The 15,689-nt window shown below is 40.0% G+C and overlaps 1 protein-coding gene across 13 annotated transcripts in view; it reads left to right on the top strand.

Moving 5' to 3' along the window:
* NCKAP5 (NCK associated protein 5) overlaps positions 1-15,689 on the top strand; it is a 1,217,724-nt gene that overhangs the window by 439,503 nt on the left and 762,532 nt on the right. For 4 of the 13 annotated variants that reach the window (XM_086350072.1, XM_086350062.1, XM_086350051.1 and 1 more), the window contains exons 1-2: positions 642-756; positions 2,524-2,630. The exons of 7 other annotated variants lie outside the window; for them this stretch is intronic. In XM_086350072.1, the coding sequence (XP_086206198.1) occupies positions 687-756; positions 2,524-2,630 (177 nt within the window). In that variant the 5' untranslated portion in view covers positions 642-686. Of the gene's footprint in view, positions 1-639; positions 757-2,523; positions 2,631-15,689 lie in introns of those variants that run through there. 2 more of the 13 variants (XM_086350152.1, XM_086350101.1) reach the window with 2 other exon arrangements.

Raw genomic sequence — 15,689 nt, 5'->3', positions numbered from 1 at the left:
CTTAGCTCTAGGATAATATAAATGATTTTGTTTTATTGTGGTATTTTAGATCCAGCTTTCTAAAATTTAATTATAATTAAATTTTTGGACATTATTTTCTTGGCCTGTATTTTTCTAAATAATATTCATCACTTTTAATATTTATTTAGTAAATAAATTAATTTAGTCCATAATGTTACCATGTATTATTTGCTTTATTCTCTTTTGATCTTGTATATATTTTCAGAACTGTGCTATATCAGATTATACAGTTTTATATCATACTTCTTTCACCTAATATTATACTGTTATCCATTTTATTAATGTTCTTTACAAATTTAAGAAACTGTATAATTCTTCAAATGGATAAAGTGTGCTAACCCTTTATTTTTGGAACCTAATACATCAAATTTTTTATATTTCTATAAATAATACTTTAAACATCATTTGTTTTGAGTTTTTACTCAGGGTGATTCCTAGACATGAAATTTCTGGATCAAATGAACATGAATGTTTTAATTTTCATGACGTATTACTAAGTTGCTTTTCCCAACTGTTAAATAAATAGGCAAAGCACAGGCTTGTACTTAAGCTTTTCTGATGTTCAAGTCAAATAGAAAATAACTTTATATCTATGTCCTCAGATGCTCAGTTACGTCTGAGTGTTTGTGACCCCATGGACTGTAGCCCACCAGGCTCCTCTGTCCATGAGATTCTCCTGGCAAGAATACCGGAGTGGGGTGCCATATCCTCCTCCAGGGAATTTTCCTGACCCAGGTATCAAACCTACGTCTATTACATCTCCTGCACTAGAAGGTGGATTCTTTGCCACTGGTGCCACCGCAGAGATAGGGAAGCCCTGCATCCTCCTGCTTCCCCCTTTCTCTTCCTCCTCCCTCTGTCTACCACAAAGATGCATAATTTACATCCTACATCTTCTTTCTAGGATGTTTAATTTTATAAATGTAGTTGAATTTTTAGACATTAAATCTGTTTGAATTATTTTGAATCTTCCTTTTATATTGTGAATTCCATATTTTTCACTTAAGGTTCGGTATAGAATGTATGTGTATATACACACATGCACATACGGGCATATATACATATACATATCTGGTACATACTTTTTACTCACCTATTTGATATTTGTATATGTTTGTGTGTGTGTATTTAGTCACACACATGTCCAAGTCATGTCCAACTCTTTTGTGACTCCATGGACCAGCCCGCCAGGCTTCTCAGTCCCTGGGATTTCCCAGACAAGAATACTGGAGTGGATTGCCATTTCCTTTTCCATGGGATCTTCCAAATCCAGGGATCAAACCCACATCTCCTGCATTGCAGGTGGATTCTTTACCACTGAGCCACCAGGGAATGAATACAAATATGCATGTGTGTATGTATGTGTGTATATATATATATTTTTTTTTTTTTTCATCAGTTCAGTTCAGTCGCTCAGTCGTGTCTGACTCTTTGCAACCCCATGAATCACAGCACTCCAGGCCTCCCTGTCCAACACCAACTCCCAGAGTTCACCCAGACTCATGTCCATCGAGTCAGTGATGCCATCCAGCCATCTCATCCTCTGTCATCCCCTTCTCCTCCTGCCCCCAATCCCTCCCAGCATCAGAGTCTTTTCCAATGAGTCAACTCTTCACATGAGGTGGCCAAAGTACTGGAGTTTCAGCTTCAGCATCATTCCTTCCAAAGAAATCCCAGGGCTGATCTCCTTCAGAATGGACTGGTTGGATCTCCTTGCAGTCCAAGGGACTCTCAAGAGTCTTCTCCAACACCACAGTTCAAAAGCATCAATTCTTCAGTGCTCAGCTTTCTTCACAGTCCAACTCTCACATCCATACATGACCACTGGAAAAACCATAGGCTTAACTAGATGGACATGTATGTATATATGTGTATATTTACATATTTATAAGATTATGCAGTTTTACCTCATAGTTCTTTCACTTGACATTATACAGTTTTATGTATGGGTCAGGGAGATTCCTCTGGAGGATGGCATGGCAGCCTACTCCAATATTCTTGCCTGGAGAATCCCATGGACAGAGGAGCTTGGTGGGCTACAGTTGATACAGTTGCACAGAGTCAGACATGACTGAATTGATTTAGCATGCATACACCAAAAAAGTGGAATTACTAGCTCATATGGTATTTCCATTTTTAATTTTGGGGGAAGCTCCATGCTGTTTTCCAAATTGGCTGTACCAATTTACATTCCCACCTACAGTGCATGGGAGTGCCCGCTTCTCCACATCCTTGTCAAGATACATCGTTTTTCATAATAGCTATTCTAACAGGTGTGAGGCATTTTTCATTGTAGTTTTGATTCACATTTCCCTGATGATTAGTGATATTGAACATCTTTTCATGTATCTGTTGACTATTCATTTGCATCTTTAGAAAAATGTCTGCTCATTAAAAAATCAGATTGTTTAGATTTTTTGCCACTGAGTTAGTATGAGTTTTATATTTCAAATATTAACCCATTACAGGTATATGATTTGCAAATATATTCTCTCTATTCAGAAGGTTGTCTCTACCTTTTGTTGATGGTTAACTTTGCATCAGAGATAAGATGGCAGGATGGCATCACGGATGCAATGGACCTGAACTTGGGCCAACTTCAGGAGATGGTAAGCGACAGGGAGGCCTGGCATGCTGCAGTCTATGAGACTGCAAAGAGTCAGACATGACTGGGTGACCAAGCAACAACTTTGCTATGCAGAAATTTTTGTTTATGTTTAATGTAGTCCCACTTCATTATTTTTGCATTTTTGGTCTTTGTTTTTGGAATCAGATTTAAAAACTCATCACAGAACACTCATATCAAGGAGTCTGCCATCTATTTTATCTTTTTTTTTTTTTAAACTTTACATAATTGTATTAGTTTTGCCAAATATCAAAATGAATCCGCCACAGGTATACATGTGTTCCCCATCCTGAACCCTCCTCCCTCCTCCCTCCCCATACCATCCCTCTGGGTCGTCCCAGTGCACTAGCCCCAAGCAATCCCACTGCTGGGCATACACACTGAGGAAACCAGAAGGGAAAGAGACACGTGTACCCCAATGTTCATCGCAGCACTGTTTATAATACCCAGGACATGGAAGCAACCTAGATGTCCATCAGCAGATGAATGGATAAGAAAGCTATGGTACATATACACAATGGAGTATTACTCAGCCATTAAAAAGAAAACATTTGAATCAGTTCTAATGAGGTGGATGAAACTGGAGCCTATTATACAGAGTGAAGTAAGCCAGAAGGAAAAACACCAATACAGTATACTAACGCATATACATGGAATTTAGAAAGATGGTAGCAATAACCCTGTGTACGAGACAGCAAAAGAGACACTGATGTATAGAACAGTCTATTTTATCTTTTAAGAATTTCAAATTCAGGTCTTACATTCAAATCTTTAATCCATTTAGAGTTAATTTGGGTAAGATAGTAAGATAGTGGTCTGGTTTCATTCTTTTGCATGTGGCTGTCCAGTTTTCCCAACACCATTTATTGAAGAGATAATCCTTTTTAAATTACATATTCTTGACTCCTTTGTCACTAATTAACTGACCATATAATAAATATGGATTTATTTTGGATTCCTTGCTCTGTTCCATTGGTTTGTGTTGCTGTTTTCATGTCAATGCCACATTGTTTTGATTACTCTAGCTTTAAAATATAGTTTGAAATTGAGGAGCATGATGCTTTGTTCGTCTTTCTCAAGATTGCTTTGGCTATTCATAGTCTTTTGTGTTTCCATGCAACTATTAGAATCATTTGTTCTGTTTCTGTGAGATAATGTTGGAGTTTGATAAGTATTGCATTGAATCTATAGATTGCTTTGAGTAACATGGACATTTAACAATACTAACTATTCCAGTCCATGAGCATGAAATATCTTTCATTTCTTTGTGTTTTCAATTTCTTTTATCAGTGTCTTAGAGTTTTCTGAGTACAGGTTTTTCAACTTTTTGGTAAAATTAATTTTAGGTATTTTATTCTTTTTGATGCAATTGTAAATGGGACTGTTTTCTTAATTTCTCCTAGTATATAGACATGCAACCAACTTCTGTATATTGATTTTATGCCTTGTCATTTCACTGAATTTGGTTATTAGTTCTAACATTCTTTTGGAGAAAAGTTTAGGGTTTTCTACATATAAAATAATGTCATCTGTTTATAGTGACAGTTTTACTATTTTCTTTCCAACTTGGATGCCTTTTATTTTTCTTGCATGATTTCTTTGGCATGGATTTCCAATATTATGCTGAATAAAAGTGGGGAAAATAGACATTCTTGTCTTATTCTTCATCTTAGAGGAAACATTTTTAGCTTTTCACTGTTGAGTATAATGTTATCTGTGTGCTTCTCATATATGACCTTCATTATGGTGAGGTATATTCCTTCTGTACTGACATTGTTGAAAGTTTAGTATAAATGGATATTGAATTTTGTCAGAAGTGTTTTTATACATTTATTGAGATGATCAAATGACTTGTTTTCTTCATTTGGTTAATGTAGTGTATCATATTACTTTGCAGATGTTGATATTGAACCATCCTTACATCCCTTGAGTAAATCCCACTTGATCATAGTATATGATTCTTTTAATGTATTGTTGAATTTGAACTTCTAATATTTTGTTGAGAATTTTTGCATCTGTGTTCATTGGGGATATTGGCCTATAATTTTCATTTTTTGTGACATTTTTGGTTTTTGTGTTTGTCTGGGATTTGGTATAACAATAATGCTACTAGCCACATCAAATGAGCTTTGAAGAATTTCCTCCTGTTCAACTTTTGAAAGAGTTTTAGAAGGATAGGTATTAACTCTTCTTTAAATGTTTAATAAAATTCACTAGAAAAGCCGTCTGGTCCGAAACTTCTGTTTGATCAATAATCAAAAGCCTCCCACAATCTCTTTATATGTTTCGGTCTGTTCAGATTTTCTATTTCTTCCTAATTCAGTCTCTAAAGATTCTGTGATTCTAAGAATGTATTCATTACTACTATGTAGCCCAATGAGTTGGCAAGTAATTGTTTAGGGTAGTCTTTTAAGATCCTTGCTTCCCTGATAGCTCAGTTGCTAAAGAATCCATCTGCAATGCAGGAGACCCTGGTTCGATTCCTGGATCAGGAAGATCCTCTGGAGAATGGATAGACTACCGACTCCAGTATTCTTGGTCTTCCCTTGTGGCTCAGCTGGTAAAGAATCTGCCCAACCTGGGTTTGATCCCTGGGTTGGGAAGATCCCCTGGAGAAGGGAAAGGCTACCCACTCCAGTATTCTGACCTGGAGAATTCTATGGACTGTATAGTCCATGGGGTCACAAACAGTCGGACACGACTGAGTAACTTTCACTTACTTACTTACTTTAAGATCCTTTGTATTTCTGTAGTATCAGTTATAACATCTCCTCTTCAATTTCTGATTTTATTTCAGGCCTCTTTTTTTCCTTGGTTAGTCTGGCTAAGGGTTTGTCAATTTTGTTTCTTTTCAAAGAATCAGCTCTTAGTTTTACTGATTTTTTCTGTTGTCCTTTTAGTCTCTATTTTATTTCTATCTGATTTTTATTATTTACTTTCTTTTGCTGACTTTGTACTTTGTTTCATCTTTGTCTTCTAGCTTCTTTAGATGTAAACTTGTTTTTTTTTTTTAAATTGTTCTTGTTTCTTGAAGTAGGCTGATATTTCTTCGAGCTTCCCTTTTAGAACCACTTTTGCTCCATAGGTTTTGGTATGTTGTATTTCCTTTGTCTCAAAGTATGTTTTTATTTCTCTATTGATATTTTTCATTGACCCAGTGGTTGTTTAGTAGTCTGTTGTTAAATATTCACATATTTGTGATTTTTACAGTTTTCTTCTAGTAATTGATTTCAAGTTTCATTCCATTGTGGTTTGAAGAAATGCTTGATATGATTTCAGTCTCCTTAAAATTGAAATTTGTTTTATGGCTTAATGTATGATATGTCCTAGAGAATGTTCCATGTGCACTTGAAAAGAATATGTCCTGCAGCTTTTGGATGGAATATTTTGTGCATGCTAAGTTGCTTCAGTTCTGTCTGTTTGTGACCTTATGGACTGTAGACCACCAGGATCCTCTGTCCATGGGATCCTCCAAGCAAGAATACTGGAATGGGTTGCCATGCCCTGCCCAGGGGATCTTCCCAACCCAAGGACTGAACCTGGGCTCTTATGTCTCTTGCACTGGCAGACAGGTTCTTTACCACTAGTGTCACCTGGGAAGTGGGAATATTCTGGGAATATTCTGCCACCCAGAATATTCTGTAGATGTCTATTAAGTAGATCTGATGTAAGTTGTCACTAAGGCCAATGTTTTCTTATGAGTTTCTGTCTGAATGTCATCTTATTTGGAGTTCTCTGGGCTTCTGAGACCTGGATGTCTGTTTCCTTTCCTAGGTTAGGGAAATTTTCAGCCATTATTTCTTCAAATAAGTTCTGCCCCTTTCTTTTTTCTTCTCCTGAGACCATCATAACGTGAATGTTAGTTCTCTTGATGTTTTCCCACCGATCCCCTAAGATCTCTTCACTTTAATTTCACTTGTATTATTATTATTGTTGTTGCTGCTTAGTGTAGATGAGTTTCCTTGCTTTGTCTTTTAAATCATTGGTTCTTTCTACCACTTTATCTAGTCTACTAGTGAATTCTTTTAGTGCATTTTTTAGTTCAGTTATTGTGTTCTCAGCTGTGTGTACTTTGTTATATTTTCTATCTCTTTGCTGAAGTTCTCACTGTGTTCATATATTCATCTGTGTTCAGTGAGTAGTTTTATGATTATTGCTTTTAATTCTTTATTAGGTAGATTCAGTTCAGTTCAGTTCAGTCGCTCAGTTGTGTCCGACTCTTTGCGACCCCATGAATCGCAGCACACCAGGCCTCCCTGTTCATCACCAACTCCCGGAGTTCACTCAAACTCACATCCATCGAGTCGGTGATGCCATCCAGCCATCTCATCCTCTGTCCTCCCCTTCTCCTCCTGCCCCCAATCCCTCCCAGCATCAAAGTCTTTTCCAATGAGTCAGCTCTTCGCATGAGGTGGCCAAAGAACTAGAGTTTCAGCTTTAGCATCATTCCTTCCAAAGAACACCCAGGGCTGATCTCCTTTAGAATGGACTGGTTGGATCTCCTTGCAGTCCAAGGGACTCTCAAGAGTCTTCTCCAACACCACAGTTCAAAAGCATCAGTTCTTCAGCGCTCAGCTTTCTTCACAGTCCAACTTTCGCATCCATACATGACCTCTGGAAAACCCAGAGCCTTGACTAGACGGACCTTTGTTGGCAAAGTAATGTCTCTGCTTTTCAATATGCTATCTAGGTTGGTCATAACTTTCTTTCCAAGGAGTAAGCATCTTTTTCATGGCTTCAATCACCATCTGCAGTGATTTGGGAGCCCAAAAAAACAAAGTCTGACACTGTTTCCACTGTTTCCCCATCTATTTCCCATGAAGTGATGGGACCAGATGCCATAATCTTCATTTTCTGAATGTTGAGCTTTAAGCCAACTTTTTCACTCTTCTCTTTCACTTTCTTCAAGAGGCTTTTTAGTTCCTCTTCACTTTCTGCCATAAGGGTGGTGTCATCTGCATATCTGAGGTTATTGATATTTCTCCCAGCAATCTTGATTCCAGCTTGTGCTTCTTCCAGCCCAGCATTTCTCATGATGGACTCTGCATATAAGTTAAATAAGCAGGGTGACAGTACACAGCCTTGATGTACTCCTTTTCCTATTTGGAACCAGTCTGTTGTTCCATGTCTGGTTCTAACTGTTGCTTTCTGACCTGCATATAGGTTTCTCAGAGGCAGGTCAGGTAGTTTGGTATCCTTCCCCTTGCAATATGGAAAAGTCTTGACACACCTTCAACAACAGGAACCTGTCAAGAATAAATCAGGCTGTAGGACAATCACAAAGGTTCAAAATACAACCAACCGCAAGGGTAAGGTTGAATTATAAAGTTCCTCACATACACAAAGCCAGTACTTCAAGACACAGAGAGGTCACCATCTCACCTAATACTTAGGAACAGAGCATCAAACAGAATGACAAAACAGAAATATGTGCCAAAAGAAGAACAAGTCTTGGCACATATTTCTGTTTTGTCATTCTGTTTGATGCTCTGTTCCTATGTATTAATCCAGCTTCCCTGGTGGCTCAGAGGTTAAAGCGTCTGCCTGTAATGCGGGAGACCTGGGTTCAATCCCTGGGTCAGGAAGATCCTCTGGAGAAGGAAATGGCAACCCACTCCAGTATTCTTGCCTGGAGAATCCCATGGATGGAGGAGCCTGGTGGGCTATAGTCCATGGGGTCGCAAATAGTCGGACACAACTGAGCAACTTAACTTTAACTTTCCTATGTATTAGGTGAGATGGTGACCTCTCTGTGTCTTGAAGTACTGGCTTTGTGTATGTGAGGAACTTTATAATTCAAACTTGTCCTGGTGGTTGGTTGTCTTTTGAACCTTTGTGATTGTCCTACAGCCTGATTTATTCTTGACAGGTTCCTGTTGTTGAAGGTGTGTCAAGACTTTTCCATATTGCAAGGGGAAGGATCTCACTTTGTACTTAGCTTTAGGCTATTTGAAAGCCGGATACTTGGGGAACAGGTTTTGAAGTATGCAAATATATAGTCCTGTGGACCATATTCATAAGCCCTGCTGGCCTTCAGACCAGGAAATCTGGAGGTGACCCTTGAGTAGCATTTCCGTAAATCAGACCTCTAGACAAGTCTATAAGCTCCTTTCTGGGATGTATCAGTGAGCTCAGGGAGGTCAAGGGAGTATGTAAGAATGGTGTCTTACATTTCCCAAGAATGCCTCTGTACTCTCTAGATGTGTGCAGACCTGAAGCCTGTCCCTCAAGCTGAATCTCCAGGACAAGTAAATTGTCCTTTTCAACAAGACTGGAGGTGTGTTTCAGTCTACTACCTGTACAGTGCCCTGGATGTGGCATCCTGTCAAGACTATCTTTCCCATTGTTATAGTTCCATGGGGCCCAGGAATGCAAATCCCCTTGCCCACCAGGGCCAGATGATCAAGGGGGCATAGTCTGTCCGTCTGGGTTGCTTGATCTTGCTGGCTCTAGAAAGGCATCTGGAATGCATGGGGGTGGGACATGCTCCTTGGCTTCAGCATGACATCAGGAAAAATCCTTGTCTGTGTGCCCCTGCCAACTTCAGCAAGGGAGTGGGAGAGTGTCATGATTTCACACTAGCTGGTACCAGCCAAGGTGTGAGGGAATGCCATACCCACTCGTCCCTGCCTGTCTTACCAAGACAGTGGGAGAGTGCCCTATCTGCATACCTGCCTGTGCTAACAAGGTAGGAGAGTGTAAAATGGCATCTGCCAGCATTCCAGTCTCCAGAAAGAGCTCCAACCGTCCTGACCTCCCCCAGCAGATGCTTGAAGATTAGTGTATGAATCTGCTTCATGTTCCAGGCACTTTTCAAACTGCTGGTTTTGCAGTGGGTTCTAGGGCCAATGAGGCTTCCCTGGTGACTCAGATGGTAAAGAATCTGCCTGCAATGCAGGAGACCTGGGTTTGATCCCAGGGTCAGGAAGATATCCTGGACAAAGGAATGGCTACCCACTCTAGTATTCTTGCCTGGAGAATTCCGTTGAGAGAGAAGCCTGGCAGGCTACATTCTATGGACTTCCAAATAGTTAGACAACTGAGCAACTAACACTTTAACTTGTTTCTAGGGCAAATGAGACCCCATGCAAGCCTTTTTAAAAGGGAATCTCAAGTCACCTCAACTGTTAACTAAAAAAAAATCACATCCTAAAAGTTTAGAGTTATGTTTTAGTCAGTGGACAATACTGGGACTTAAGGCAGAGACACAGCATCTCAAATAACTCTGAAAGACTGCTCCCAAGAGGCAAGGGAGGGAGCCAGGCTATATAGGAATTTTTGCAACAAAGGCCAGGTAGTCAGATACTCAAAAGATTACTGTTAATTAAGGAAAACCAGATATTTCAAGTTAAGGAATTTGGCACTTTTCTATATATGCAAAGATGCAAAGTCTGGGCTCACTGAAATTAGCCCAGAATCATTCCTTTGATATGCACCTCAGGTCAGTGTCCTGTGCTTCTTATCCTAGTCTCCTCAGAAATACCATCAGAGGTAGCTGTAAGCAGCTGGCTGATACATGTGGGACAGATCCTGCCTCCATCCTGAGTTCTCCCAGGGCTCACCATTAGGACAGCTGTAATGTGATGGCTGGATGTCAGCAACATACTTTGTTTACTTATGTGGCAGGTGGCATTTTTAGTTCACACAGACTTTTGGATTCCTTGAACATAAGCTCTGCTGGTTTCTAAGCCAGACGTTTGGGGGGCTCATTTCTTTGCTGTAGGTTCCAGGGCTGGGCTGGCTGATGTGGGGAACAAATTCATCATCCTGGGGAGAAGCTCTCTGTTTGTGAGATCCCGCCCTGTTGTGGGACTCTGCACCAGGGATGGAATTTTTGGTGAGCTTGCATCTCTGCATTTTCTACCAATCTCAGTGTGGTCCTTTGATCATGTGTTGTGGAGGAGCAGTTCAGCTAATTTTCAGTTCTTTTTTGAAGAATATTGTCCCATATATAGCTGTAGAGTTGGTGTGTCCATGGGGCAAGGTGAGTTCTTGATCTTCCTGAGTCTCCACCTTGGAACACCTCTCCCTGCCCCACCCACCCCCACCCCTGCCATGCACATGTATTTTTAATTAAGGGAGGTGCTTTACTTTCTGAATTCATGTAAACCTGGGAATGTCTTTCGGTTGCTTTGTTACAAAGAATCTATTTTATTGGGATTGTTTATGGATTAAGACTCAAAGGTTTCAATGGACATCTGGACTTGCCAGAAGCTATGCAGTTAGCCTTTTTAAAATCCTTGGTAGGAGACCCATTTGTCTGGGTGCATGCAGTCTTCCAGCCACCACCCCAAACATACACAGTTTTTTTTCCAGCCCTTAGGTGGGTGGAAGTGTGGATGATTTTCTGTAAAATCTACCTGGAGTGTGAGGAAACTTTTTGATGTGTAAAATCAAGTGTTTTTCTTATTCTCAATTTTATGCTGAAAGGTCTCTTTCATTATCCCTTTGATCATTGTTTACCTTACAAATCTTGCCAAATACTCAAAAGCTATAATTAATAGACACACCTACATTTTCTGACCTAATATTCATCATGTCTCTATTCATTTTCATCTTTATCCTTTATTTAATTTATCTAGATTGTTTGTCCTTCACAGGACTGTGTGTTTTTATTGTCACTTCTACTGTAAAATCTAATGTGTGTTTGTCATAAGGAAAATGAGTAGAATACAATGTTCATCATGTTAATAACTATATTTGAATATAGTTTTTATGCTGAGTGACATGAGAAGTATCTTCTAGGCAAAGCAAGCCTGATGAAACTGGCATTTTTTCATGGATAATGTTACAATGAACATTGACACCAAGGACAATGGGAATATGGTATATGTTTTTCTTCTAGCTTGCATGCACGTGTGCTAAGTTGCTTCAGAAATCTTTTCTCCAAGGTCTCCCAATGTCCAGTCCCTGAGGCACATTGGAGAGCTGTGTTATACTGAGGTAAACTTTTGCCATTCCCTTTCTTTGATACTCTGGAATATTGGAGCTTGTGTTAAGAACATTCAGTATGTGCTTTATACTCAAGCTGGCACCGTAGGCACCGTTGCTACAGCATTGTACTTGCTGTGACTGTAATTCCAGTGTGCACCACTGCCAGCCCCACTGTGATCCTCCTCCATTGTTTCCTGGGAATTAATCTCCAAATGTAAATGATTCCCAGTAGAATAATTCTATTTTATTCTTACAGAATGATAGGTGTTTATTATTAGTTAACAAATCTTTCCAATTTAGGAGCCAGAATTGATAAATGCATGAGGTGCTGCCTAAATTCTCTTGGGCAGGGGAAAACATTTCATTTAACAGAAAGCACATGTAAGCATTATCTTTTCTTCTTTCAATTCATTTAAGTTAGTGTCTCTTTGTGTGTGTGTGTATACATAGGGGTGGGGTATAGGCAATACCCAATAAATATGCAAGAAACAGAAACTGGGTATTAGAAGTAAGCATGCCATGGAGAAAAATTAAGCTGAAAAGAAGGGTGAAGAATTCTTGGTTCTAGTTTTCCATTGTTTGTGGTTTAAGATGTCATTATATTATAGCTATTTTTATGGACAATTTGGTAAAAATACCTTAAATGGAAGCACCCTATCTGTATTTGTTATTTGAAATAGCATTTATAGTTTAAATCATAATCCAGATATACCTAATAAATGGTTGAAAAGCTGTATTATTACTGTTAATCTCTAACTACCTGTTCTAAAATCCAACTATAATTGAAGAAGCATTGACTTACAAACCTTGAAGCTGAGTAAGAGAAGAGAAAATGCATATAACCTTCACCTTGTAAAGTGGTTTGCCTTTTGAGAAGAGGTTTGATCCTATGGAACTGGCTCTGTTCACTGCTTGCCTTGTGTTATATGCTTAAACTGTTTTATTTAATCCTTACTATACCTCTTCAATTATTTATCTGTATGAAAAAAAAGTAAGGTTTAGAGAGATTAAATGACTTGCCTGAGGGGGCACAGCTAGTAAGTACCAAAACCAGGATTTGAACCTAAATCTCTTTGATCTAAAGATTATATTTGTAATCACCTTTTAGAGTCCACCTCTGACTTGAGCTAAGCAGAATAAGCAGAACACAGATCTCTTGGTTACTAGAACTTGCACATGGTTTGGCCCCTGCCTTCCTGTCCAGGGAGGGCTTCCCTGGTGGCTCAGATGGTAAAGAATCTGCCTGCAATTCAGGAGACCTGGATTTGATCCCTGGGTCAGGAAGATCCCCTGGAGAAGGGAATGGCTACCCACTCCAGTATTCTTGTCTGGAGAATTCCAAGGACAGAGGAGCCTAATGGGTTACAGTCCATGGGGTCCCAAAGAGTCTGACATGACTGAGTGCTTAATACTCACTTCTTGTCCAACTTCTTTTTAGACTACACACCTCAGGCTCTGTTCGCTGGCCCCACTGGCTTCCTTTCTGTTCCTAAATACCACATTTGGGGGTCTTTGCTTATGCTGTTTCCTTTGCCTGTGCTGTTCTTCCCCCTCTTCCTCTCTCTATATGCTTGCCTATTCTCTACCAGGCCCCAGACCCAGAATTCATTTGCTCAGAATCCTCTTCCAGCCATGGCATATAAAGGAGGTGCCCTCCCCATTTAAAGTCCTTCCTATCATCTGTTATTTCTTTCCTAGCAGGTAACCAATCAGAAATCAATCTGATCACTTCTTTGTTATGTATCTCTCTACAGAACATAAGCTCTCTGAGGGGAGGAATTTTCTTCCTCTTCAGTTCAGTTCAGTTCAGTTCAGTCGCTCAGTCACGTCCGACTCTTTGCGACCCTATGAATCGCAGCACGCCAGGCCTCCCTGTCCATCACCAGCTCCCGGAGTTCACCCAGACTCACATCCATCGAGTCAGTGATGCCATCCAGCCATCTCATCCTCTGCCGTCCCCTTCTCTTCCTGCCCCCAATCCCTTCCAGCATCAGAGTCTTTTCCAATGAGTCAACTCTTTGCATGAGGTGGCCAAAGTACTTTTCAGCTTTAGCATCATTCCTTCCAAAGAAATCCCAGGGTTGATCTCTTTCAGAATGGACTGGTTGGATCTCCTTGCAGTCCAAGGGACTCTCAAGAGTCTTCTCCAACACCACAGTTCAAAAGCATCAATTCTTCGGTGCTCAGCCTTCTTCACAGTCCAACTCTCACATCCATACATGACCACAGGAAAAACCATAACCTTGACTAGACGGACCTTGGTTGCCAAAGTAATGTCTCTGCTTTTGAATATGCTATCTAGGTTGGTCATAACTTTCCTTCCAAGGAGTAAGCATCTTTTAATTTCATGGCTGCAGGAGAAGGCAGTGGCACCCCACTGCAGTACTCTTGCCTGGAAAATTCCATGGACAGAATAGCCTGGTAGGCTGCAGCCTATGGGGTCGCTCAGAGTCGGAAACGACTGAGCGACTTCACTTTCACTTTTCACTTTCATGCACTGGAGAAGGAAGTGGCAACCCAGTCCAGTGTTCTTGCCTGGAGAATCCCAGGGTGGGGGAGCCTGGTGGGCTGCCATCTCAGGGGTGGCACAGAGTCGGACATGACTGAAGCGACTTAGCAGCAGCAGCAGGAGCAGTCACCATCTGCAGTGATTTTGGAGCCCCAAAAAATAAAGTCTGACACTGTTTCCACTGTTTCCCCACCTATTTCCTATGAAGTGATGGGACCACATGCCATGATCTTCGTTTTCTGAATGTTGAGCTTTACGCCAACTTTTTCACTCTGCACTTTCACTTTCATCAAGAGGCTTTTTATTTATTTATTTTTTTATTTTTAAAAATTTATTTATTTTGTTATTTTTTTAAATTTTATTTTATTTTTAAACTTTACATAATTGTATTAGTTTTGCCAAATATCAAAATGAATCCGCCACAGGTATACAGGCTTTTTAGTTCCTCTTCACTTTCTGCCATAAGGGTGGTGTCATCTGCATATCTGAGGTTATTGATATTTCTCCCGGCAATCTTGATTCCAGCTTGTGCTTCTTCCAGTCCAGCATTTCTCATGATGTACTCTGCATATAAGTTAAATAAGCAGGGTGACAATATACAGCCTTGACGTACTCCTTTTCCTATTTGGAACCAGTCTGTTGTTCCATGTCCAGTTCTAACTATTGCTTCCTGACCTGCATACACATTTCTCAAGAGGCAGATCAGGTGGTCTGATATTCCCATCTCTTTCAGGATTTTCCACAGTTTATTGTGATACACACAGTCAAAGGCTTTGGCATAGTCAATAAAGCAGAAATAGATGTTTTTCTGGAACTCTCTTGCTTTTTCCATGATCCAGCAGATGTTGGCAATTTGATCTCTGGTTCCTCTGCCTTTTCTAAAACCAGCTTGAATATCAGGAAGTTCACGGTTCACGTATTGCTGAAGCCTGGCTTGGAGAATTTTGAACATTACTCTACTGGCATGTGAGATGAGTGTAATTATGCTGTAGTTTGAGAATTCTTTGGCATTGCCTTTCTTTGGGATTGGAATGAAAACTGACCTTTTCCAGTTCTGTAGCCACTGCTGAGTTTTCCAAATTTGCTGGCATATTGAGTGCAGCACTTTCACAGCATCATCTTTCAGGATTTGAAATAGCTCCACTGGAATTCCATCACCTCCACTAGCTTTGTTCATAGTGATGCTTCCTAAGGCCCACTTGACTTCACATTCCAGGATGTCTGGCTCTAGGTCAGTGATCATACCATCGTGATTATCTGGGTCATGAAGATCTTTTTTGTACAGTTCTTCTGTGTATTCTTGACACCTCTTCTTAATATCTTCTGCTTCTATTAGGTCCATACCATTTCTGTCCTTTATCGAGCCCATCTTTGCATGAAATGTTCCCTTGGTATCTTTAATTTTCTTGAAGAGATCTCTAGTCTTTCCCATTCTGTTGTTTTCCTCTATTTTTTTGCATTGATCTCTGAGGAAGGCTTTCTTATCTCTTCTTGTTATTCTTTGGAACTCTGCATTCAGATGCTTATATATTTCCTTTTCTCCTTTGCTTTTCGCTTCTCTTGTTTTCACAGCAATTTGTAAGGCCTCCGCAGACAGCC

This window comes from Bos grunniens, chromosome 2 (genome assembly GCF_055505025.1).
Source record: "Bos grunniens cultivar Pamir isolate PY7600 chromosome 2, Bosgru_T2T1.0, whole genome shotgun sequence".
In the NCBI taxonomy this organism is placed as follows: Eukaryota; Metazoa; Chordata; class Mammalia; order Artiodactyla; family Bovidae; genus Bos; species Bos grunniens.
Note: the sequence above shows the minus strand (reverse complement) of the source record. Positions and strands in the feature narration are given on the sequence as shown.